Source organism: Leishmania mexicana, chromosome 26 (assembly GCF_000234665.1).
Source record: "Leishmania mexicana MHOM/GT/2001/U1103 complete genome, chromosome 26".
NCBI classification, from domain to species: Eukaryota; Euglenozoa; class Kinetoplastea; order Trypanosomatida; family Trypanosomatidae; genus Leishmania; species Leishmania mexicana.
Genome location: NC_018330.1, coordinates 994,954 through 1,020,053, shown reverse-complemented (window position 1 = coordinate 1,020,053; position 25,100 = coordinate 994,954). Strand labels below are relative to the sequence as shown.

The following is a 25,100-nucleotide window of genomic DNA, read 5'->3' as shown; positions in this document are numbered from 1 at the left end:
AAAAAAAAGGAGTCTGCCACTAACATCGGCGACAAGAATAGATGACTCCTCGCCCTATCGTTCGCGAACCGTACTATGGTGGCGGTGAAGTCTCTCAGCAAGTTATCCATCGTAACACCTGCATCGCCGCTCGGCGCAAGGCTGGCGTCACAAGCAGCAACAACGTTGGAGCCCATCACCTCTAGCCTCGCCCCCAGGAAGGAGAGAACAGTTCATGTTCAAAAAGATAGTGCGGAAGTGGTGCACCATGATGCCGTGCGCTAGCGAGACAGCCGCCGGAACGCACGTTCTGAACGCATCTCGGGTCATCTTCACCTGAGCTTTCTCCATCAGGTTTGCCGCAGTCGGCACCATTGCCACGCTATCCATAAAGCCGACGGATGTTGCCCTGATATCGGTTGCGGTTGTCGTGTCGCGCATGAGCAGTTGCCGTTCGCCGTGGAAGTCGGAAACACAGGGCAATAATAAATTCCATAGAGGCATGCATCGTGTTCTGGGCCACAAAAAATGAGGGCGCGGGGGTGGCAACTGCCCGCGAGAGAGAACGGACTCAGATGGGCTTCAGGTAGTACGTTGACATGGGGATATCTGTCCCCCTCGTTGCGGTAGCGCGCGGCGGTTCTGAGCGACAGACATCTTCACCGTGAACATCAGCATGTCCGTCATCGTACCGCATGTCTCCAGTGTCATGTGGGCTATCTGCATCTTCATGGTGGTCCCGCGAATGACGACGCGTGCATTCGCGGTGCACTAACGCCGGATAAGCTTGCACTCCTCTAGGCTCCCTGCGACAGGCGAGACGTTGATTTTGTCGGGGGATGAGGTGACGCTCCACGACGTGAAGGAGACGACCGTGGCGAAGAGAGTCACCAAATGAACACAGCGGTGGAGCGTGGTCGCGTGCGTGTGACTGCGTGGCAGGGAGACAACCAGATCAAGGAATGTGACACAGCAAGAGAGAGATTTGTGCGAGAAAAGCAGCGGGAGTGGCATCGAAGACGCTGGAAGAACACAAGAATGCACTTCTTGCTTGTGTTTACTAACGCATGATGTGGACATGAAATACAGAGAGGAGAAGAGCTAATGTGCCACGACAAGCGCCTTCCTGCGCAGGACGCTCCAAGCAGCGTGGGACGGAGGGGGAAAAAAGAGAAATATAGAGGCCATCGAAACGTATGGCTTGCATGAACCACATTTTAGTGGAGGATGGGGCGTTGTGAAGAGAGATTACGTTCACGGTGGGCAAGCCTACCGAAAGAACTCTGTCCTCCACTACCCGGTGAACCCACCCAAGCACTGAGTGGATAGCTTGCACACCTTCATAGCGACAGCGAGGTTCGCATCGCTGAATCCCAACCGCACACACTGCGCGTTCGACAGACTTGTGATGTCTAGGATGAGCATATGGCATGCGATCACAGAGAAACCAAACAGAATAGGGGTTCTGGGTGCTTATTCTATCGCATAGTCACACGCGGCCCGGTCGATCCATCCTGTACGCGTTGTGCTCTCCACGGATATGACGACTTCTACTCTGCGCCCGTGTGTCTCGCAGGTGCACTGGCATACAGCAAACGAACTCTGAAACGCGTCCACGCTCTGTGCGGAGGCGGTGGGGGGCAGCAGAGCGTGGTGCAATGGGAACACATAGGATGCTTCCCAGAGATGAGAGGAACCCTGACCACTTCCGCGTATGCCTGAGGGTGAGTGTGGGTGCCGTTAACAAAATAGAAGTAAGCGGGGGGTAGAGGCGAATGGCAGAAACCAGTAGAACTTAAACACAAGAGTACTGAAAAACAGAATCTACGAGAGGATGAGAGAGAACAATGGTGATGGGGAAACGAAAATGCGTATCAGACAAGAGCCGGCAGCGATACGGGTGCCATTGTCGTGCGGCGGCGCAAGAGGTAGTGTGCATACGCGTGCGTATGTGAGCGCGGGCCAACCTTCCTGCTGCAGCGCTTCTCCCTAGAAGGCGCACATGGCGGCAGATGCGCATAACACTGAAAATCCAGAAACAAAAAGATGAGGCAGGCGGAAAATAGAAAAGAATCTGGGAGAAGATCCTTCTGAAAAGACAAGCGCTGCTGCGCACAGACACACTCGCACGTAAGGAGCTACAGCCGTGCTACCACAATTTAAGTAAACGGGTAAAACGCCGCGGAACAAGGAAGACGGCACATCCACTCGTTGACAGGTACGGATGAATGCACCGTTCAGCACAGGGCTCGGTGAATCGTATGTTGGGTACGATCAGGTCGGGGCGAGAGGGCAACTGTGCACACAGAAAAATGAGAGACTTTTGTGTGGGTGGGTGTGGTGGGGGTGGAAGGAGGGGGGCACTTGCACACTGTTTGTGCACGTGTGTGTGTCCGATACAGTCCGAGAGAAGGTGTCAATCCTCAATCTTCACCCTGTGGCGGCCAACGCGCACACATTCGGGTACACACACACAGAGAGAGACACAGACACACAAGAGAGAGCAGAAGGCAAAACATTTAGGGGGAAAAGCGAGGAAGCCAGAAGAAAAAAAAGGAGATGCGGATGACAAAAGAGGGGGAGAGAGAACTAGAGACCACGGAGAGTGCATCCCACGGCTATTTGCACGACAGTAATGCATGTGACAACTCCGGCGAGGGCTCGTAAGGGTGGTTGTGGAGTCTCGAGGCATTCCGTTGTCCCCCTGACGGGATGGATGAGTGCCTCTGGTAGGCACCTGTGCCGCGTACCTTCCACCCTGTCATACCAACACCACCTAGCCACACCGTGGGATGGGCAATGAGCCCCCTCAGAATACAGGCAGATAAATGCGGTCACCAAAGGTGCTGCCGACGAGCTTGAACGCCACGGTCGTGATGTTGGTCAGAAGGACGTCCATCGAGGCACTGACTGTGTTGTCCAGGATCGTACCGAGGTCACCCATTCCCCTGAACCGGGTGTTGATCACTTGCACACCATTCGACACAGGAACGGAGCAAATGGTGTTGAATAGCTTGCACTGAAAGTCGTTGATGACAACATCGTAGGACACGGCAGCACCACGCGGCACCAGTGTCCGCAGCGTCGCCAAGGCGTCCTCGTGGATCGCCTGACGGACAATGCTGCGCAGCGTTGGGACCGTGACAGCACCGCCGCGAAACGGGATCTTTGTCGTTGTGCTGTTCTCGGGGGCAGCGGATATGTTGAGCTTTTTCGCGCCCCATCGCGACAGTACCGCCATGGCGTAGAGCACATCCACGTCGTAGTCGTAGGCGGAGTCGAACAGAATGCTGGTGCGGACAACTGAGCCAAACGCAACCCGTAAAACGTTCTTGCGGACGAAGTGCGCCTCCACAGGCAACCCGGTGTTCTCGGAGAGGACGTTGACCAAACGGTACTTCATGATGTAGGTCGACTTGGCGATATCCGTCGCGCCGTTAACAACCGGAGGGTAGGTAATGAACGCTGTAGGGGTGATGAGATCATTGGTGATCTGGTTGACAGCGTCGCAAATGTTTTGCTCGTCATCCGGTACCTTGGCGACCGTGTCAACAGTGCCGCTGACCCTCATGTACATGTGGCAAGAGTGCATGACGAATGACTGGGTGCGGCAGTCATCGTCATGAGGGATCTTGGAGATGTTGAACGCTCCGTAGATGGAGACATTGACATCTGCGGCGACAGCGGTGGCAGAATCACCGATGATCACATCCGCCGTAATGTGAGCGCGAAGTGGATCCGCGAACACGACGGCCAGCTCCTTCGTCGTCGAACTGACGGTCATCGCCGCCGTTTCAATCCAATCCGGGGCGATGTTGTGGACGACAACGGGTGTGTCAGTTATCCTCGTGGAAAGACCCTCTTGGTAGAAGGCCACATTGGACGTCGTGATGGTCATGGCAGTGGTGATCAGCGCCGCCAGGTAGAAGCACTGAGGGAGCATCTTCACTTACGCTCCTTCTGTGGCCTGTGGGCGATACAGCGCGCCAAGTGTGTGCGTTTTCGCTTTCCTTTTCGATTGTCCGGTGTGCCACGAAAACAGAAAGGAGCTCGGTGTGTGTACAGAGGTGGCGCCTTGGAAAGTGAGGCGAAAGGCAGAGATCAAGATCCCAAGAGAACGCAGAGCACAACGCAGCGGTGCGCACAAGGAGAGCGGTCTGGAGAAGACGGAAGAGAGCGAAAGGAGAGAGTCACAGATAAAAAGGGACGTGTGCAAGAGAGACAGAAATAGAAATTGGGGAGTCGGGAAGCAGGATGCAAAAAAGCAGAAAATGCAGGCACGTACATACACGTCTTGACGAGGCCGTCAAGCGTCGATGAGACTCGCGAAGCGTAAGGATTAATGCGAAAGCTCGCACCGAAGGCCGAGGTGCCCCCTTCTCATCACTCTCACTCTGCACCTCACCTTTACTGGCCTGTATGAAAAGAAGAGGGGGAGGGGGTGCGTCGAAAGGCAGCAGAACGGCTCCTCTATGTTTTGTTGAAGGGCAAAGGGCGCTAGGTGAATGGAATCCGGTTACCAGCTCTACACGCGGCCACACACCGTTCTCCGGCGTGAGGTAAAGGAGGGGGAACGCCAAGCGTGCGCGCAATCGTGTGGCCACCCAGACTCGCTGTATGGGCACCGAAACTGCTTGCTCAAGGGTCTCTGTTTGTGTTGTTGTGCTCGTGCTTACCAGTTGATGTGTCGCCTCGCACACCTACGCACATGCCCTCCCTTCCCACTCTCTTGCACTCACTGTGGCAACCGATCAGCTGCACCTCCTCTCAGATGTGCTCAAGACGTACGCGAACGAGACGGGAGGAGCACGCCGCACCTCATGTGTGAAAGACAGAGAGAAAAGCACCCACCAAGCACAGCGCACCCTCCAAAGGAAACAAGGAGCCGCTTGCCTAACACAACGGACACCCATCCACAACGATGTGTGCAAACGCAGTGAAGGGACTATAAGCAGTGCACCCGAAAAGGAGCTGATTAATCGGTGTGTATCTGTGTATGCGCACCCCTACAACTCGCCTGTGGCACAGGGACGCAGGTTGGTGCACATGCCATCACCACCACCAAAACAAAAATGAGAGCAAAACACAGACCCGCGCAGGAAGAAGAGTGGACACCATTTCCACACCAGCACTAGCAGTGACGAATACACAAAGAAGCGCATGTGCACGGCGTAGAAAGCAAAACAGAGGGCAAAGAGGGGGAGAGGAGCAGGATAACAACCAAGTAAGAGTATCAAGTCGAGGGAAACGACTGCACAAGGAGAGACACCAAGTACCAGGTACACGTAACATCATCCCCACACTATCCATGATCACACCTAAAATGTACTTCAGTGCACCGATGCGACAAGACTACCTGACATACGTACGCTTGCAGAATGACGGCTTCGTAATGCAGGGTAGCGGTTAGGAGGGGAACACCTGTCGTCACCAACTCGCTCACATTCCCTGAAAACACGCCGGATGGCTTCCAGAAGCAGGAGTCACGAAATTGTCAAGTCTCCGCATGACCGCCTTTAGAGCGCCATATGCGCCTTTTGACTGGCAGACTACGGGGAAAGTGGCAGGGGAAGCTAAGGACAAGCAGCGAATATGGGAGGAGAGTAAACGTTGCCGAAAGATGATACATTCGAATATCTGTCCCAAACGGGGCCCAACTGCCGGGTCTCTAATTTCTATGGAAGAGTATACCGATCTCGGCTCCCCTCCCCACACGCGCCATCGATAACACTGCGTTCGAATGGGAGGGGGGGAGACACCCTCACGTATCCCGCGTTCTCCGTTATTCAAGGCATAGCAACTGCTGGAGCACCAAAAAATAAGAAAGCAGCGAACACCTATAATGACTTGGTTCCTGGACACCTAAAATGAGCAGAAGAGCCAAACGAGGTAAAGAGAAACACTCGGGGAAGCATCTCCTTCGAATGCCGGAGAGTACGTTGAGTCACTCCTCATCACCGCACCGTTTCGCGATCACCCTTCCCTCTTTCGCTCTGGTCACCGGTTTTGAAAGAAACGCGAACGCGCAGGCACACAAACAGATGAGATGATCAACCAGATTGTTGAAGAGAGGGTGATAAGGAGCAGTAGAGCATCCACTGGCTGGAGGGCACACACCACAGCACCGCGTGCCCTAACACGGCAGGCGTTTAGCGCGCTCTGAAACGTTGCGAGCGCTGATGTCTCACTACGCTTGTTGCAAGTCCCTCTCTTCTCGTGTCAACGAAAGGGGCTCTGAAAACAAAAAGACCCACCATGGAGGAAGAGAGACGAGTTGCACATGGATTGGTGTATGTGTGTGTCTGTGCGAATACGGTTGTAGTAAAACCAAGTGGGGAGACATGAACACGAGGAGGCGCAACGGAAATATGAGCTGTAAGCAAATGTTTGATAGGAAAAACAAGAGATTGTGCACATACGTCGGCAAATCTGCAAACGTCTCTATGGAGGACGTGGCCCTCAAGCTTTAGAGACGTGACAAGGCATGAAAATAAAAGACGCCTTCCCCCAAAACCGATGAAATCAAAAAGAACGGAAATGAAAAGCGTGCACACAGAGACAGTGGGGCGCACCCTCCATCGCTTCGAGGGCGCACGTGTAATGAATAGTATACATCACAGTTTGTTTGGTTTGCGGTTGTTTCGATCATGAGAGAGGGCTAGGAGAGAGAATGATGGCGCGGGAAGGAGACGAGGGATGGCATGCGCGTCGTTTTTCATGCGGGCCTGTGGGAAGGTGCGAGAAACAGACACACACACACACACTAAACCTAAAGAGACGCAAACACAGAGACAGAGGCAGATGCAGACACACAGATGCTCGTGCAGGCGATTATGCACACATACTTCTGATTCCACAAGACCTCATAGCCGGCACGGACCCACGACGCGAACTGGCGCATAACAGATAGAAAACGACTCTTCTTCCCCCCTGCCGGCGACTGTGACAGAGACGTTACTTGGTGAACGATATACGTACCCACAGGCACGGTAGGTCGCGGCGGTGAGACGAGGACTCGCACACGCAGGTGGAGAAGCAAAGGTGAATGACTATCGCGCGAAGTCTCCAAGCAAGCCTATGCCTATGTGTGTCTGTCTGTGTGAGTACACTGCGTGTTAGTCGAGAGCCAGATCCTTCTGCATCCATTCTGTCCTTGTCGTGTGCGTGTCCGTCCTGAAGGCAGCCGGCACAGCCCCCATGGACGATACAAGTAAAACCAAAAATGGATCAGTTATGGAGAATGAGGTAGACACACAAAAAAAAAACAGGGCAAAGAGAAACACTACAAAAGGGGGTCCGCCTACCAGAGAAAGGGCCAGAAGGGAGAGGGGGTACCGCTGTCATCTACACACATCCAAAGGGAACGCGGAAAACGAGTACAACGGACAACAGAAAAAAGAATTGGACGGTCTGTGCTCACAACGGAGCAGTCACGGGAGGGGGACAAACGAAGCACCGCAGGAGGCACCAACCCACCAGCGACAAAGAAGCAGACGAGCTTCATAATGCGAGGGAGCAATGGCGAATGCAGACACAGTAGACAAGGAAAACAGAAAAAGCAGACGTGGCATCCGGAGACAGTGGTAAAGGGGAGGGGAGGGGCGCTGAGGAGCAACCACGTACGCCAGTCATCTGGACACAAAAAAAGGAGCCACGAAGAGAAAGACGAGGAAGCGAGGACACGGCACAAACACAAAGCAAAAAGGGAGTGGCTGGACCTGCACATTGCCGTCTCCTCGGCACAGACACACGCCCATGCTGACCGAGACGACGACCCTCTGGGGCGAGGGGCACAGAGACTTGATGACACGAATGTAAACGGCAAGAAACAAAACGATCCAAGAGAAGGCAGCTCACTAGACGACAGCGGGAAACAGTTAACGAAACCCAGAAACGCACATAGCCTACGTGTGGTGGGCCGTGATAGAGAACACGAGGTACAAAAGGCAAAACAATGCGAGCACAGACATCGGACTGTCCCGGTAAAGAGCAACAGGAGGATGATGGCGCTGGCCTTCAGGAAGGCACAGCCTGCCCGCTTTCTTCAAGTCTGGGCTAGCTCCCATCGAGATTTGTATTCACCGTCCTGCGCGAGGAGTTGTTCGTGTGTGCCCTGCTCGATGATCTTTCCACTATCCAAGAGCACAATCTGGTTACTGTGGCGGATGGTCGCCAAGCGATGCGCGATGGCAACCGTGGTGACACCGAACCGCCGCTGGAACTCATCCAGGTTGCGCTGGACCCGCATCTCTGTCATGTTATCGAGGGCGCTGGTAGCCTCATCGAGCAGCAACAGCTTTGGGCAGCGAATAACGCCTCTGGCGATGGCCACACGCTGCTTCTGCCCGCCGCTGAGCTGTTGGCCCCGGTAGCCCACCTCCGTGTCGAAGCCTTTATCCATCTTCATGATGTCGTCGTGGATGCAGGCAACCTTTGCCGCCTCAATGACCTCCTCCTCTGTAGCGTCGGGCAGAGAGTACTTGATGTTGTCACGAATGGTGCCGCTGAACAGCGAGGGCTCCTGCAATACAATGCTGAGCTGGTCGCGCCACGTGACGAGGTCGAGAGAGCTGAGATCTTCGCCGTTGATGAGCACCTTGCCGGTCGAGATCGGGTAGAAGCGGGCCAGAATTTGCACAATGGTCGACTTGCCGCAGCCAGTCTGTCCCATGAGGCCGTTCGACGAACCTGCCTGGAACTTGAGAGAGACGTCGTTGAGAACCTTCACCCCCTCCCGCGCCGGGTACGTGAAGCCGACGTTGTGGAATTCGACGCCTATCTGCTCCTCAAAGTTGGCCTTGCCGTACTCATAACTATCCACCGCCGGCACACGGTCAATGACCGAGAAGACGCGGTTCGACGACAGCCGCGCATCGCGCAGCTTTGTCGCAAAGCTGCCCGCCTCCGACCCTGCCAGCGTCGAGCCCATGGTGACGGCCATGGCAGCGACCAACACGTTGCTGAAATGCGTCTCACCTTTCTCAATGAGGGTGCCACCGTACCAAAAAGAAAGAGCCATCGAGCCCATCAGGGTGATCTCCGTCGCACCGACGAGGATGCTGATGAGAACGGCGCGGCGCTCGGCGATCTGCTCGGCGATGTTGACGGTGCGCTTGTACTCCTTGATCATTCGATTCTGCATGTTAAAGGAGGTTACAGTGCGGATCGAGCCGAGGGCCTCGCTCACCACCGTGTCGATGCCACTCTCGCGAACATTTTGAGAGTCGGCAAAGAACACTTGCTGCGCGATGATGCTGCCCACAAACAGCGGCATAGTGGCCAGACACACGAGTGCCACCTTCCACTCCATTATGAGGCCAATTGTAATACCGCCGGCGAACGCGCAGACAGACCGGAGACGGGAGCCGAGAGTAGGGCCGTAAAGCTGGTGCACCGACTCACAGTCGCCAGAGAGAAGGGTCGCCAATGCACCGGGGTCTCGGCGAGGCATGTCAAAGAAGGTTTGGTCCTGTCGAAGAATCTGCTGGAACAGGATCGAGCGCAGCTCACAGGTCAGATACTCACCAACGTAGCCGTAGAAGCCCGTGAGCACACTCCCGAGGAAGTAGACGGCGCCCAAGAAAATGAGCAGAACCACGTACAAGGTTATCTGCCGCTGCATGTGCCCTGTGTCGTGCGACAGGCGGTAGGTGCCGAGAGTGTTGATGAGCTGGGTGATCATAAGACTGACGCAGGGAAAGACGATAGCCGTGATGATGGAGCCCAGAAACCCCAGCACAATCGCCCACCAGCGACTCTTCGTCATTTTCATAATGCGCCACATCGACACGCTCGTCTTCCGCTCTTCCCAATCGGTGCGGTGCATGAAGGGGACATCGTCGACGTGGGAATACTGGCTCCACCGGTCGTCGTCCTCGTAGAACCCGTTGCATTCGGAGTCCCAGGAGTTGTTGCTGCTGTAAGTGTCTTCGGTCGAGACGGTGCTTCCTGTAATTTTGTCGGGTGCTCCTGGGTAAAGGTAGAAGCTCGTGTCGTGCACCACAGTACACAAGTTTCCCGTGGAAGGGTTCTGCATCATCACCATCGAGGCGAAGCGGCCGTTCATGCGGATGAGCTCGTCATAGGTACCGCACTCGACAATACAGCTGCCGCCATCGCGCGAGCCGTCGAGGAAGTAGATGCAGTCCATGTTAGAGATAGTAGCCATTCGATGCGCAATCGTGATCACCGTCATTTTGCTATTCTCCGTGAGATTGTCTATGGCGCGCTGCACCTCCACCTCGGACTTTCGGTCCAGCGCGCTGGTCGCCTCGTCCAGGAGCAGGATGTCGGCACCGCGCACGACGGCTCGGGCGATGGCGAGACGCTGTTTTTGCCCACCACTCAGCTGGCTGCCTAGAGAGCCAACGCTGGTGTCGTAGCCGCGTGGCAGGGTCAGTATGGTGTCATGAATGCGTGCCTGCTTGCATGCCGTTACCACCTCCTCAAAGGTGGCACTGCGTCGCCCCATGCGGAGGTTCTCGAGTACGGAACCGGAGAACAAGTTGGGCTCTTGCGAAACGATGCCGATGCGCTTGCGCCACGATCTGAGGTCCAAGTCACGGAGATCCTGCCCATCTACGGTGACGGAACCCTCCGTGGGGTCGTAGAAGCGCTGTATGAGGCTGATGATCGTTGACTTGCCGCACCCTGTCGAGCCAGAGAAGGCCACCTTCTCGCCCTTCCTAATCGTGGCGTTCAAGCCGCTAAAGATGAGTTGGTCGGGACGCGTCGGGTAGGCGAAGGTGACATCCTTCACCTCAATGCACCGGCAAAACGTTGCCTCCCTGCCAGGCCTGTGCAGGTCAATTGCCGGTTGCTCATCAATGGTCGCGAAGATCGGGTACGCTGCCGTGCGCGCCTCCACAAAAGAGATGAGGGCTGGAAACACCTGCCCGAGGCCCATGGCGCCGTACATCACCGTCAGAAAGGCCGCCGAGACGGAGCCCACGTCGGTGCGGTCGCTGTGGACAAGGTACGCAGCGAGGATGAAGGCGAGCCCGATGACGCAAAGCATGATGCCCATCACGGAGCCGCCGGCCATTGCCACAAGAAACTCCTTCTTGATGCCCGCCTTGCGCGAGCTCACTATCGTTTCTGAGAAGCGCTCCACCTCGTGCATCTCTCGGTTGAAGCTCTGCACTGTCTTGATGTTCTGCATGACCTCCTGCGCAATGGCGCTCGCCACTGCATACTGCTTGCGCGTCACCGCAACGTGGCGAGAGGACGCAGCAGTGAGAAAGTACACCGCCACGGCAATGAGCGGGAGTGAGCCCATGATGAGCAGCGTCAGCTCCCAGCTCGCGATGAAGGCGAAAACGATGCCGATGAGGCCGGTGCCGAGGTTCTCGATCCAGCTGGCGAAGCGGTCGTTAACACCGTTGAGGATGACACGCGTGTCCCCGGTGAGCCGAGAAATGAGCTCACCAGGCTTGCGCCCGTCGTGCCAGCCGATGTTCTGGTTCACAATAGCGGAGAAGTAGGCGCACTTGATGCGGCCGACCAGGCGCGTTGCGGTCACCTGGTACGTGGCGGTCTTAATGAAGACAAGCACCATGGAAAGAATGCCGATGCACACCATCAACATCGCAAAGCTGCGCGTCACCTTTGGCGCGGCTTGGTCGTCGTACGCGGTGTTCGTCATCCGTCCGAAAAAGTACATGAAAAGCGGTGTGGAGCCGCCGGAGCAGAAGGCGGCAATGCTCCCTACAATGACGGCAAACCACTCGCTGGGAGCGCGATACCGCAGGAGGGTGAAAATGGGCACCTGTCCCCTTACCTTCTCGGACACTGCCCCCTTCACATCATGGATGGCTTGCGTGGCCCTCCCCTTTTTATCGGCGGACATGGCGCTTGCCGAGATGGATGCGCGCCACGCCGTCGAGCGCCTCACGGAGCAGGAAGCGAGGAAGCGGAAGAAACAAAGAGACAGACAAGGATGTCGAGCCACATCACCACTGTAAAGCAGGAGAGGGCGTCGAAGAGGCACAGTCCGTAGGGGAAGGCGAGTTGCTCTGTGAGCGTGCGTGCAGGCATTGGGGAGTGAGGGAGGAGTGGGGGTCGGGAAAGCAAAGGAAGAGAGGTCAAAAGGTGCCGATAGCAGCAAAACACCCCAGCGCTGCGCAGCTTAGACAGCAAGGCGTGGGTGCACAGTCCCTCTCGTTCCCCGCAGCAGGGGTGGTTTCCATCTTTTCCTGGAGAGCAAGAAACGACTTCCTCTTCTCTTGGGCACATGCATGGCCGAGTCATCACAGAGTCGAGCATGAACGATACAATGCTGCTTCGTAGAGTCTATCTGAAACGCACGCGGAGCTTCCGCCCACGTGCACTACCGCTGAGTGGTGGTGTGCGTGTGTGTGGTTCTGCACAAGGCCCTGACGCGCTCAGCGACACCAACAGGTGTAAAAAAAAAGGGTAAAACATAATCTTCAAAGGGAACTCATGTCAGACATACGACTAGCACATCTTAGTGCGCGCGTGTGGGTGTATTCGTGTGGTCGGCTGTGGAGTATATCGCGTGGAATCCATTGTAGCGTGACTGATGTCGGCGTTTTTCTGAGAACGGCTGCTTAAGCGAGCGATAGGGGTTCACTCACAGGAACTCCCATGCATGGCAATGGCAAAGGCTGAGGAGAACGCGCGCGCAGCGGCGACCCGCCATCGGCATCGTCCTGTCTGCGCTCCTCCCTCTTTGCCCCTGCACCAACGAAGGAGAGATGACCGCAAAAAAAGAGAGACCATGCTAGCGGTGATAGCTCAACGGCGCATCCCGGCAGACAGAGACAGACGCATGAGCATAGGAAACTAAGGACATCTACTGTACTGTATGAAAATTGCAAGCGCACCGAAACACATGCGCGAACATACACGGATAGGTAAGCGGCCAACGTGTACAGGGGATGGTCAATGACAAGGCGACAGCCACCCGGATGCCGGCCAGGATGACTGTATGTATGCGAGCGCACTTGTGAGCGAGATGTGGCGGAAAAAGAATCTAGGGAGACCCAATCTGGTCGAGAAGAAACAAAACCTCGAAATATACTCTAAAGGATGTTTGTCAAGCGGTGTGCCTGAAGAACAGGCTCGCTGCACAGCGGCGCTTGTGGGGAAACCGGCGACATGAGGATGCAAAACGAGAAACTACAAGGGACACTCTCAACACCCCCGCGTTGAGGGTGCGGAGATCTGCCATCGCCGTGCGCAGCCGTTGTCCACTGTGGCTACTGAATCTTGAGCGGGTAGATCATCTCCACCATCTTTTCCCAGTTCCACCCGTTTTTGGTGCTGCGTGCCTCGGCGTTAGTGCACAGAAGAATGTCCGCCTGCGCCGGGTCATCGACGAGGATCGCACCGCCCTCCTTGAGCAACAGACTGGCGGTGCTGTAGTGCTTACAGGACATGAACGCCTCCGTTAGGGCAATGCGCTTCTTCAGCAGCGGCGGCTCCTCGTGCTGGAAGCCGTAGTCCTCCTCACGCAGCCACGTCTGCTCTTTCAAGGAATCCACCACATAGGACTCCGGCAGCACCCAGCAGCCTCGCACAAGCGCTGTCAGAAGCTTGATTGTGAGCTGGCCATTCGTGATGAGGTGGGTGAGATTGGAAGGCACCGGCATGTTCGACTTGCATTCCGCTATCGCCACGTTCGGCAGCTGCTTCACGGCGAGCAGGACGTCGTTTCCGTCAAAACCACTGATGGCAAAGACACGTGCGTCCTCAGTGCGGGCGCGTTTCACAGAACTGCCGCCGGTGGCTCCGTACGATTGACCGGAGGAGAGACTGCGGTGCTTGCCATGGCGGGAGAGCGACGCGGCTGTCGCGTTGGTGTGCAGGGACTGCATCGGTGAGCGCGACACTGCCTGCGAAATAACGCGGCGCGAGAGCTCCTCCAGCTTCGCCTCCACAGCGGTGCATCTGTCGACGGCAGCGCTGAGCTCCGTTTCGAGCGTGCCTACCTTCGTCCTCTCCGCCTCGAAGCGCTGACGGTAGTCGCGCGCCATTTCCTCAAAGCGGCGGCGCTCCCCTGCCTGTGCTTTGAGCGCCGTGCACTCTTCCATCAGCGCCTCTACATGTGCCCGAAGGTCGCGTGTGACGGCGAGGCCGTCGTCAGCTGACTTTATCTGCTCTTTGCGGATCGTCGAGAGCTCGCCTTTGCTTTGCATGAGCGTCGCCTCTAAGGCGCGGATGCGGTCCTTGGCTTCGCGGAGGTCTTTCAAAAACTCCTCCTCGATGTCGTTGTTCTGCTTCATCAGTCGCTCCACCCGCTCTGCGGCCTCCTCGGCCGCCTCAGCGTTCAGTTGCGCATCGCTCGCCAGCTGTGCGTTTTCCTGCTCCACCGCAACGCAGCGGTCCTTGGTGCGCGCAAGCTCCTCTTCTGCTTTGGCGAGTTGGCGCTCCCGCTGCGCCAGCACACCAGCTACGGTTGAGAGCTCAGTTGACACCTGCGCAAGTTGGCGGCGTAGCGACTGCGCCTCCTCCTCGATGGAGGTCTTGCTGCCCCGCGCCTCGCGGATCGCAGCCTCCATCTGGAGCTGAAGCTCGCACAGAGCAAGACGATGCTCCTCAGCGAGGCGCCGCACTTCCTTCGCGCGATCGGCAGTCAACTGCTTCACGTCCTCCTGGAGCTGGCTTGCCGCGTGGCGTGCCGCGGCTAGCTCCTCTGCCGTCGTCTTCGTCCTCTCCTTCCACAGACGCAGCTCCTCTTGCATCTCTGCGATAGCCGAATTCTTCGACTGCGCCACCTGATGCACCCGCTCCTCGTTGAGAGCCTTTTGCTCCTCCAGATACGTTGCGTTCTGTCTCTCCTGCTGCTGCACAAAGTCGCGGTGCTGCTGCTCCAGTGCATGACACTCCTTTTGCAAGGCGTCGATTCGCACCTTGCAATCGCCCACCTCCGTCCGCGACTTTTCCAAGTCCGTGAGTGCGGTGGTGAGCTTCGACTCCGACAGATCGCGAGCCTTCTGTGCCTGCGTCACCTCCGCGGTGAGCCGCGCCAGCTCCTCCGCCGCACCTGCCAACTCCTCTCGCATGGACTGCAGCCGCGCCTGAAACTCACCCTCCTGCTGCTGTGTCATGTAATCGAGCCGCTTTGCGTTCTCCTCGCGCAGCTCGTCGATGGTCTTCGTCAAGAACTCCACCTCCTCGGTGCGAGTGGCGCCCTCAGCCGACATCTTCGACTCAAGAGACATGCGCGCCTTGTGCTCCTTTTCGGCCCGCTGCGCATACTCCTCCACCTCGTTCTTGAGGTTCTGGTTGCTCACTCGCAGCAGCTTCATCTCCTCCTGGGAGCGTGTGAGCTCAAAACGCGCAAAGTCGAGGTCCTTCTGAATGTCGGATACTTTCAGCAGCTCCCGCTTCGCCTGGCTGTAGCGCGCACGCAGGTCGTCGTACTCCTGCGCCGAGATGAACGCGGAGTTGGCGACAGACGACCGACTCGGGTACCGCACGGACGGGCGCTGCGCAGACGCGCGCAAGAAGCTGCTCGTGTCGAGCACCATCCTCGTCAAGTCGATTTCCGCTCCAGTGGAGGTCTTCTTCTCCATGGCGGGCGGGGCCGGAAGCGGCATGGCATCCTCCGGCGATGACTCAGTGTTGGTGGATGGCAGAGTGCCGGCATTAGCAGGGACAAGCACTGGTGTCGGTGCTTCTGCCCTGTCCTCTTCTTCCGGGATCGGGTCAGGTAGGGTTATGCTCTTCTGGAGCCACATGCTGTCTGTCTCACTCATTTTAGGCGCGCCCTTCACTTTTTTTACTGCCAGGTTTCTTGACGTGGATGATGCGACGTGCGTGCAACGTTGTGTCGTGACCGAATTCTAAAGCCGAGAGAAAAATGAAGCGTAAAGCTGTGCCGACGTGATCAGGCGCCCGTTACGGTGGGCAGAGCCAAACAAGATCGAAAACGGCAGATAGCACGTTGGCGAGGGCATGTACTTATGCGCGCGCTACAGAGCGAGTCCGCGCAACGGACAGATATCGCGCTCAACACCTTCTGCCACGGAACCCGGGGCCTTCTTGGTGCAGGTACGTTTTCTTCGTAAGCGCCTGCCTGAGAGATCTCACAGAGAAAACGGGAGCGAGGAATCTACGAGCCTTAACTCGAAGGAAGAGCGGGGCAGTGCGTCACTGCGGCGATGGCCGCGTACGCATGTGTGTGTGTGTGTGCACGAAGGAGAAGACGGCGTTGAAACGCAACGCAATGCAAAAGGTTGCAGGAACACCACGAAAGTATCGGGTAGCAAGGGCATTATAAGCAAGAGATGCAAAGACATTGATGCGCATGTGCAGCCTCCAGAGTCATCTTGGCAGTGACTTTTACGGCACGCACACCAGCGCAGCCGCTTAACGCAGCGGCGCAAGCGGACTAAGCGCGTCTAAGACGCCTCATGAAGGCAGGGAAGTGAAGGCACTGGTGTTCGTTTCGTGCACATCCACGAGTCCGCGCTAACCCTAAATCCACTCTTTTCTGTTCTCACATTATCTTTTTTGGGGGAGCGCGCCCAAGCATCGTGCAGGTGCACATCATCACGCCTCACTGCCAACACGCCACAACACATCCGTGTCTGCACGAGTCCCGTTCTCTCAGTCTATCACGTCAAGAAAAAGGAGTTTGAGGCGGAAAGAGTGAGACAGTGAACGAAGCACACACACGAGGCACCAAACATTCAGAACGCTCTGGCCAGCAGGTGAATCGAGCTTGTCCGACGACTCCGAGCACGACAACCGCTGTCACACAACTCTCTTGGAGAGCATGGAGAAACTGAAAAAAAAGAGGCAACGCAGTGTATGCCAAAGAACGCCGTTTCTGCAACGCGACCATCCTCCAATAAGGCATGAGTTCACGCCAACCGGCCGGTCACATGCCCCAGCGCGTGGCGCGAAGCTGCAGAGGACGGCGTGACAGCAATGAGCCGACCCAGTCACCCGAGCACGGTCTCTGCCGCGCAGCTCGCCTCACAGCCGCTCCCACTGTGCCAGTCGACACCTGGTCCATCCCCCTCGCGGTGCCCCGGACACTCCCCACACGAGTGGGCAGCGCGAGGGCCGGGGGTGAGGTACCGTCGAGTCACTCTGGCACTTCGCCCATCACATGGATGGCACAAGCACGCTCACAGTCGCAGGTCGCTCCGACACAGCGCCACCCAGGACCGGACCGCCGGCATCAGTAGTGATACATCGCTCTCACTGCCCCATGGCACTGGTACTTGACCTTGTCATCACCAGAGGTGGCTCGGCATTTGGCAGGGTCAGAGGGGCGGGTGGGGGTGTTTGACCTCAACACCTAGGGTGGTGGTACTGGACCCTGAGATACCACCGCGCACTGAGGGGCGCGAAAAGCATGAGAGAGAAGAAAATACAGAGGCGCGCAGCGGCGGAGTGGGCGCCAAAGGCCGTTGTGAGGCGCTGGGCAAAGACGCCGAAAAGAAAGTGCACGTAAGCCCCAGCAGAAGATCACGAGAAGAGAGTGACGCACGAGCGAGAAGCAAGAACGTGGGGAGGAGGACACGGACTGACAGAGGGACACGCCACGCTTGCGACATCGTCGCACAACGCTTCAGAACAGCTGCACCTCCGCGCAGAGGGGAAGAGATACAGAGCAAGCATGCATCTCATACCCCCTTCTTCGCTATCGCTGCAGTCCCCTTCACCCTTCCCCTTCCCCTTGGCGCGTAGACCGCTCGCCTTTTGACAAGAAGTACTTGTCTCTTCCCTCCCCCACCTTCCTCCACCGGCTCCCGATCCAGGTCTACATTCCATGCAAAGCAGAGCCCCAAGCACGCCTAGTTGTACGGGGACAGCGAGAGGGTGACCGCGAGCAAATGCCAAGGAGCGCCACTCTCTCTCTTCCGTTCAGAGAACGTTGGGGTAGTACTGACGAGCGAGAGAGAGAAAATGAAGTCGGTCCTCCGGCTGCACCGGCTGCAAAGCAGAGGAAGGGAATAAGGCGTGGAGACCGCTGCGCCGCTCGTCTGGCGTCGAGTACGGCTCTAGCGAACTCGGCACGCTGAAGGTAACACCGTACTTGGTCAAGGCAGACGGATTCACTTTCACCTCTTGCACGATGCGCTCTAAGGTGGCGTAGTCGGAAGAGCGCGCAGCGCTCACGTACAGGCCTCGTGTATCCGCAGGGCTTACGTGATGCTCCTTCAGGTAGCGCGGCAGCATCCGCTCCGACTTGTCGTAGTCCACATAGACCGATGAGGTGGGCTCCTGGTACGGGGCGAAGAGGCCGTGTGAAAAGTGTGACGGGCTGAACGTTGCGGGGACGTCGGAGATGATGCGGCCTACGTCGATCTTCCTCACACTGTTCGTGCGGTGCACGCGGCCAGACGGAGCCTGCGCGGTTGGATAGTTGTCCAGTAGGCGCAGGAACTCGCTCACATTGGCGGCTGTCACATCCACCTGCATGCCGTCGTTGACCAGCTCGACAACGCGTTGGCCGTCCGGTACACTGAAGGTGAGGCCTAGCTGCGCAATCGCCGCGCTTGGCACCGCCCCGCGACGGAGAAGGTTGACCTTGTCATGGAACGAGCTGACATCGTACGGACGACCAATGTGCTGGACAGCGGGGCGGCTACACCGTTCAAAGCCAGCTGCCCCACCGCCCATATCCGTCACCACTGCAGCCGGTGGCACGACACTCATCGTCTGCACGTCCGATGCGCGTGCCAGGGGGCTGAAGAGGTCACCCGCAAAGTGGCCTGGCGAGTAAAGGGTGGACTCGTGATCGGGGTCGTAGCCTGGCGCCTGAGCCAGAATGACAGGAATGTTGGACGGCGCAACAGAGACGGCCGGCGCACGGTTAGGCGGGTACTCGGCATTGGGATGCCTGTACCCCTGCCGGCCCACCGCACTCGTGGACTGGGAAGACGGAGGCGACGACTGCGGCTGGCTCGCACGACCCTGGCGGTACCGAGCAATATGCGCTATGTAGTGAGGAAAATCCTCGTAGCGAACCTTTATCCAGCGCCCGTTCGGGATCACCTCTTCCATTGTGCCGTTGGGCAACGGAGCCACCCACTTCAGGTCGGCCTTCTCAAACTGCTCTCGCGGCAGCTTGGCGAGTTCGTCGAGGTGCCCCAAAAAGTCGTCATTCTCAGTCGGACCTAGCACCACCGAACGCTCGTGGTTCGCTACCGGTGGCGGCGGCGGTGGGGGAGGAGAGTCAGAAACCGACGCCCGCGAGTCCAGTGGCGGGGCCCCAGCTGAGGTGCCGTCGAACTCCGCCGCCTTTGTCCCACGGCCGTTGTTAACCGCGCCACGCTGCGACAGCGGAACCGTGCGGAGCTCCTCTTCGAGATACTGGAGGACAGACCGCCCCACGTTCAGGTGGAAAGCCTCGGCAATCATCGCCACAGAGATGCTGAGCTTTCCGATCAGCAAGGATACTTCGTCCTTTTCAAAAGGCGACATGCTTGACGAAGACGTGAACGCCAGTGTAGACAGCTCTCCCATGACAGCCATCATGCGCATCAATGACGACTCCACCGTTGGCGCGTTATCACTGCCGCGCTCTCGCTTATACGCTTCGTAGTACCGCTCCGCAAGCCGCTGAAGCGCCTTCGCCTCCGAGTCTGTTGTACAGGTCTCCTCCGCCATCGCCCTACGAGCCTGGCCGCCGTCACGGTTTGGGGCTCCCGGAAACACCGACCGTGGTCTCGGACGAGTAATGTCCGTATGAGCCCGTGCAGTGTTGTGTGCAAGCCCACAGAGCACTCGCACTAACCTCGCTTTCTACGCGTGTGCGCTCGTGGTGCAGCTAGAGCGAACGCACGGCACACCCAAAACGAAAAAGAGCAGAGGAAGTAAAGAGTGGCGTCGACTGCCGAAGCGATTGAAGAGGGCTGACGTGAGCAGGGTGCAGGAGACGACTGAGTATGGCGCGCCCTACAATACAAAGAGAGCGTGACGTGTTCAGTCGTGCGTCGGAGTCGGGTATGTGTACGTGTGCCTGCGCTGCTCTAACTGTGTGTTAGGCTGCGCCGTGGAGAAGGGTACGTAAATTGCAGCCCAGCAGAACACGGAAGCAGTGCGCAAGTGCATCCGTCAAAGGATAGGAATATATGAACGAAGCGAAAGAGGACAAGGAGGGCGTCAAGTGCGGTGTAGCGAGCGAACTCAGCGCTCGCATCTAGAAAGGAGCACCATGCACGGCTCATGGTTTTGAGCATCGCCGCACCGAAGAGCCCGGCCCGGTTGTGCACAAGGAGGCGAGTACACCAGCCGAGCTTGCGTGCCGATTGAGGATTGCATAATAGCCGTCCCAGCCGCAGGGGTGTGGTGGCGCACGACCGCAGTCGAAACAGGGGTACCGCGAGAATGTGCGATACCGCAAGCAGCAACCGTGCTCGGTAACTCTGTGCGAAACTCAGCACAAACCTTTAAGGGGCTCCTCTGCAGTCGTCGGTGAGGTCTGGTGTGCGGTGGCAGCGCAATAAATCAGCGCTCTGGGGAGGCGCAACACAAACCTAGTCTCACCATAGCACCCGCACAGGCACGCATGCGAACACTCAGATGTCGCGGCGGCGACGACTGATAGCCGCGGCGCGCGTCACCGGCTTCGACTGTTTCACGGTGTGGCCCTCATCCACGAACCGAAACCCTTGTAGATTGCCGGCAACATGCCTACCAGCAGTGCTGGTGAACTCGTAGGGTCCTGACGACCCCTGTGAGCTTGGAAGGGCGCTGTGGTCGAATGTGTTCGACGATGACCCGCTGAGCGCCGGCATCTGTGTCAGCAGGTGTCGACCTTCTTTAGGAGCAGCCTCTAACGCCGAGCACAACACCACCGCTACAGTGGCTTCGATACACAATGGGCAGGGGTGGTCCCCTAGAGCGGAAGAAGGAGAGCGTGAAGCAGCTCTCAACGAGCGAGAAGGTGAGGAAACACGCGAGAAAGAAAGAGCGCTGGTTGCGATAAACTGGATTTGGCATCATAAAGTGCAACACAAGGCACGGCACACGCACACATCCGCAGAGTGAGCCCTCACTCGTCATCCCCATTTCGATGCACTCGACAAGGCCTACAGGTACTCCCGCCGTATTCAAGAGACAGAGCATAACAAAACACACTGTCGGCTTTACGTGATGGATGAGACGATCTCTGCCCATCAACCTCCGCCATATCGAGATAATTTGGCGCCCACATTCTACGGCCGACCTGCGCACTCGCGCCACCCGCTTTTCCATTAGGTGTCTCTCTGTGATTCAACTTATCGCTCTTAAACACGTCCGTGGGTAAAACGTTGGTGCGACGGTGAAGTAAGCACCGCGACGGCGGGCGCCTCCCATCCCCTATCCGATATGCCCTGCGCACAGGTATGCGCATATCATCGAATCCGTACTTCCACCTATGCTAACCTTCCCAGGGAGACGCACACCTCCTTTTCGACCCCCGTCGACACCACCCTCTCACCCACCACACACGCAGCGAATTCTCAAACACCATGAGTACAGGCACAACATAAGCCTCACCACAACAGCCAAACCGAGAGCAGAGAAAGCCGAAGCTGGTTAGGAGGGACCCGGGTAATGCATACGAAACCAGCACAAGCGCGCCTGAGCGCACGTGTCCGCACAACTGCGACACAAACGTGAAGAGAGTTCCTCGAAATGAGTCGCAGTCAACAGCAAGTCCACAAGCATACACGCGCACAACCACATCCCACCGTACCTCTGTCACACCACGGCCAAGTCCGGGTCGTCCGGGACGAGCCGGCCTGCCGTCGAATTGGGTCACGCGCCGCACAGGCTCTGCTCGACCTTCCTCGCCCCCTCCTCGCATACCTGCCGCGCGATCAGCGCCGCACGGACCTCGGGGGAGGAAAGGGAAGGGGGCGGGCTGCACGCCTTGGATCCAAGTCGGCCGCGTCCAGCGCCCTGCTCCACGGCAGAAGCAGCCGCGTCCATCGTGCGGCCAAACAGGCGGTGGTCTAGGCGCATCTCGGATCGGCCCGAGAAGGATGTTCGCCAGCTGCAGGCGACGGCCCTCTGGGGCCCTGCACACGCTGCCTGGGTGCCGTGCCTCTCCCTCCACGGCTTCCAGCCACGGCACTCGAACAATATCCGGCGGCGACTCTCCACACCGGGGTCTGCAGGGCCAGACGGTGCAGCTCGGGGCGCCCTCGTCGTGCCGCCCGCACCTGTGCCTCATCAGCCCGCCAGGCACGCCGTCGGGGATGCCGCCCATGTCGCACACACGCACCCTTGGGGGCTGATTCGCACGCATCCCCTCGCGTCTCTGGCGTCTATCACGCGTGCTCCCCCTCCCCTCGGCACGCCGCGCTTCCATGCGATGCACCATGCAAGCTGGCGCCGGCTCCTCTGGCGTTGCTGGTTCGGCAAGCCGGTCAACACTGTCGTTGTGTTGCCATCGAGAAGAGCCGCAGGCAAACGGCAATGAGAGGCGAAAGCGATCGATGCACGCACGAAGGACGTTTCTGCGTGTTCAGAGCACCGACGAAGTCGATGCCTGCATACCCGTATGAGAACCGCCGAAGCGTTGTGACGACACTTTCTTCCGGCGCGTGCACGTCCGACGCCAAGTGTGCAAGGTAGGCTCCTTGCGTGTGTGCGGAGGAGAAACAGGCGGGTGTACACCCCGGCAGCGGCATAAAGGCAAGAGGCAAGAGATGGGCCTCGAGTGGCTTTGTCTTCTCTGCAGAGGTCGGAGTACCCGCAACGTTTGCGGCTGTTTTGGCGTGAAGGTGCACAAGGGGCTTCCTGCAGTGTCAGCTTCCGCTATCCCACCACGCGGTGGCACCGTCACCCGGTAGCCTTGATTCACGCAGTGCAATGTAGGAGGGGCGAAGCTGATCCTTTTACGGGCCCCATTCGTGCGGGCAGACACGGCGCTCTCAGCCTGGCGAGTCGAGAGCGCCATCAGAGGAAGAAAGACGGAACAGAAACCTGTTTCACCGGCTACGACCGCCACCGCCGCTCGCACACACGCACATAGGCGCGGAGACCCGAAAGGGAATGTGTGACACGCCGGCAGACTACGAAATCCAGCACACCGCCACCCAAGCTTGTAGCTATGCAAAGAAAAAGTGACGACTGTGAGAGATGGCGTCTGTGTGCATGCCCCTCTCCGCTGCAGACGAGTGCACACGGATGGATGGGTAACACGAACCGACTCGCAGGCGACGCGGCAGCCGTTGCGCAGCGCAACACGTATGGGATTCATTTTTTTTCGTGTGCGCCTTTCGAGCTTGCTAGACATACCCGCTGCTCTGCGCCGCCGCCTTTGCTCATGCCGGTACATCGCCTTTCTGCCGAACCTCGATCGGGTAGCTCTGAATGGAGGGATAGTCATACAGACGCTTGTTGTCATCCAGTTTGATCTTGCCGCTCCACAAGTCCACTGCACCGGCGTCGATGCCCTTCTCCAGCGCCAACTCCTGCTTAATCTGGTAGACAAACTTCATCGGATCCACCATCTTGCGGTGCGCGTTGGGGTAAGGGTCGTTGGTGATCCCGCTGCCCGCGTTGTTGGTGCTCGATTGCTGTTGTTGCTGGTACTGGTACTGGTTTTGCTGAGGTGGCACGCTCTGGGGCATGCGCGGCTGGTTCGTGTTCATACTCAGAGGCTCCGTAAAGCCCTTTGAAGTTGATGAGGAGGGTTGATTGGCTGCCGTGGGGGTCTTGCCGCTCAGCACATCGCGGTAGCGCTGCCGCAGCGTGCGCGCGTCCATGCAGTCGGAGAAGTTGACGCCACGCTCATAGAGTTCCTTCGTGATGTCTGTCACCTTCATTGTCTCAACCGGGTCCTCCTGAGCCGGCGGCTCGACGTCGACTTCGATAGTCTCCACCTCGATCTCCTCCTCCTTGCTGGCGCCTGCGGACGAGGAAGTGTCCATCCTAGCCGTCGTCTCTACGCGCTCTCCCTCGACGCGCTCCACGTTGAGCTTAGGAGGTGCTGCGCTCGACGATGCAGACTGCGTCGCCTCTCCAAGTGCGCGCGCGATCGGTGGCGGCTCCACCTCGAAGTCGTCCGTGGGGGTGGACGCATTTTCCGCTGGAGGCGTTGCGAAGTTGGCGCCCTCCGGTCTCTCCGTGCCCCACAGCAACTTCATGATGGCATCAATTTCAGCCTGGATGGAGCGCGTCTCGTTCTGCAGGTTGGCGAGCCGTGTGTTGTACGCCTTCAACGAGGCGGAAAGCGTCGCCGCTTTCCCTTTGAACTGCCTGTCATCGACGGCGCTCTTCTTGATGACTTCCTGGAACTTGTATGTCGCGCCCTTCATCGCCTCAGCCATGTCCGCCAAGTCAAGGTTCTGCCCTTTGCACTCTTCCTTCAAAGAGCTGAGCGGCTTGGTTAGGCCTTCGCGGATGTCGGCGCTGACGGTAAGGTGACGGCACAGGGCTGCCGGCGCCACGGCGTGTGCGACAAGTCGACGCAACATGGAGAAAAAGCGGGGGGCACGAGGCCTGCAGGTCCGGTGGCCTTTATGCGGTTGGTTATGAGTGCGAGTGTGGTCTCTGCACTTGCCGCTTGGGGAGAAGAGGCAGACGCCCTGGATAGAGTGCGTTGCTGGCGGTATGGCACGAGGGTAGGCGTCAGATGAAGAAAAGGAGGGCATGCTCGACAGTAGAGGAGGGGAGATAATAAGCACGCAGGGCCACCCCCCCTCACCCCGCTCCACACGCCACCCAGCCGGACACGTCAGCTGCGCATAACGGCGAAACAACGGAGGGAGAAGGAAGAGAGGCCGAAACCGGGAAGCGTGCATCGAGAAATCGCAACGCGCGAGAAGCATCGCGTCAACGTATGCGCACACACACAACACCGTAGCATGGGAGTCGAGTGGGTTAGGTGGCGAACCTAGAGCGCGCGCACCGCATGACGAGCCAGCTCCTGTCTGCGCTTTGGCCCGCTGCGGTGTCGTCTCCGCACGTCCTAACAGCCACAGGGTGGTCCACTGGCGCCGCACCACCGCTGGCCGCATCACAGACGCATCCGGGCCACAGAGCAGAGTGGACATGGACAGGCGTCCACGGAGAGAAGTGGGCGACTCCTTCTTGTCTACATGTCTTGAGTTTTACGGTTAGAGAAAGGCGCCGCCCCGTCCTCTCCCTATTAGTCTCCCTCATGTCCCCAGGAGGCAGGAGAGGACGTCGCGGCGGGT

General features: G+C 57.9%; 5 protein-coding genes across 5 annotated transcripts; all 5 read right to left on the bottom strand.

Annotated features, from left to right (window-relative positions):
* Positions 1-2,788: 2,788 nt before the first annotated feature.
* LMXM_26_2680 (hypothetical protein, unknown function) lies at positions 2,789-3,922 on the bottom strand (the record flags this gene model as incomplete). The annotated part of the gene is made up of 1 exon (XM_003876522.1): positions 2,789-3,922. One exon carries the CDS (start codon positions 3,920-3,922, stop codon positions 2,789-2,791), a length of 1,134 nt encoding a protein of 377 aa, XP_003876571.1.
* A 4,101-nt stretch (positions 3,923-8,023) lies between these two features.
* On the bottom strand, positions 8,024-11,827 carry LMXM_26_2670 (ABC transporter-like protein; the record flags this gene model as incomplete). The annotated part of the gene is made up of 1 exon (XM_003876521.1): positions 8,024-11,827. One exon carries the CDS (start codon positions 11,825-11,827, stop codon positions 8,024-8,026), a length of 3,804 nt encoding a protein of 1,267 aa, XP_003876570.1.
* A 1,372-nt stretch (positions 11,828-13,199) lies between these two features.
* Positions 13,200-15,683, bottom strand: LMXM_26_2660 (conserved hypothetical protein; the record flags this gene model as incomplete). Its single annotated transcript, XM_003876520.1, has 1 exon — positions 13,200-15,683. The coding sequence occupies one exon, from the start codon at positions 15,681-15,683 to the stop codon at positions 13,200-13,202; it is 2,484 nt and encodes an 827-aa protein (XP_003876569.1).
* A 2,140-nt stretch (positions 15,684-17,823) lies between these two features.
* On the bottom strand, positions 17,824-19,572 carry LMXM_26_2650 (conserved hypothetical protein; the record flags this gene model as incomplete). The annotated part of the gene is made up of 1 exon (XM_003876519.1): positions 17,824-19,572. One exon carries the CDS (start codon positions 19,570-19,572, stop codon positions 17,824-17,826), a length of 1,749 nt encoding a protein of 582 aa, XP_003876568.1.
* Positions 19,573-23,222: 3,650 nt separating this feature from the next.
* Positions 23,223-24,377, bottom strand: LMXM_26_2640 (conserved hypothetical protein; the record flags this gene model as incomplete). The annotated part of the gene is made up of 1 exon (XM_003876518.1): positions 23,223-24,377. One exon carries the CDS (start codon positions 24,375-24,377, stop codon positions 23,223-23,225), a length of 1,155 nt encoding a protein of 384 aa, XP_003876567.1.
* Positions 24,378-25,100: the final 723 nt, after the last annotated feature.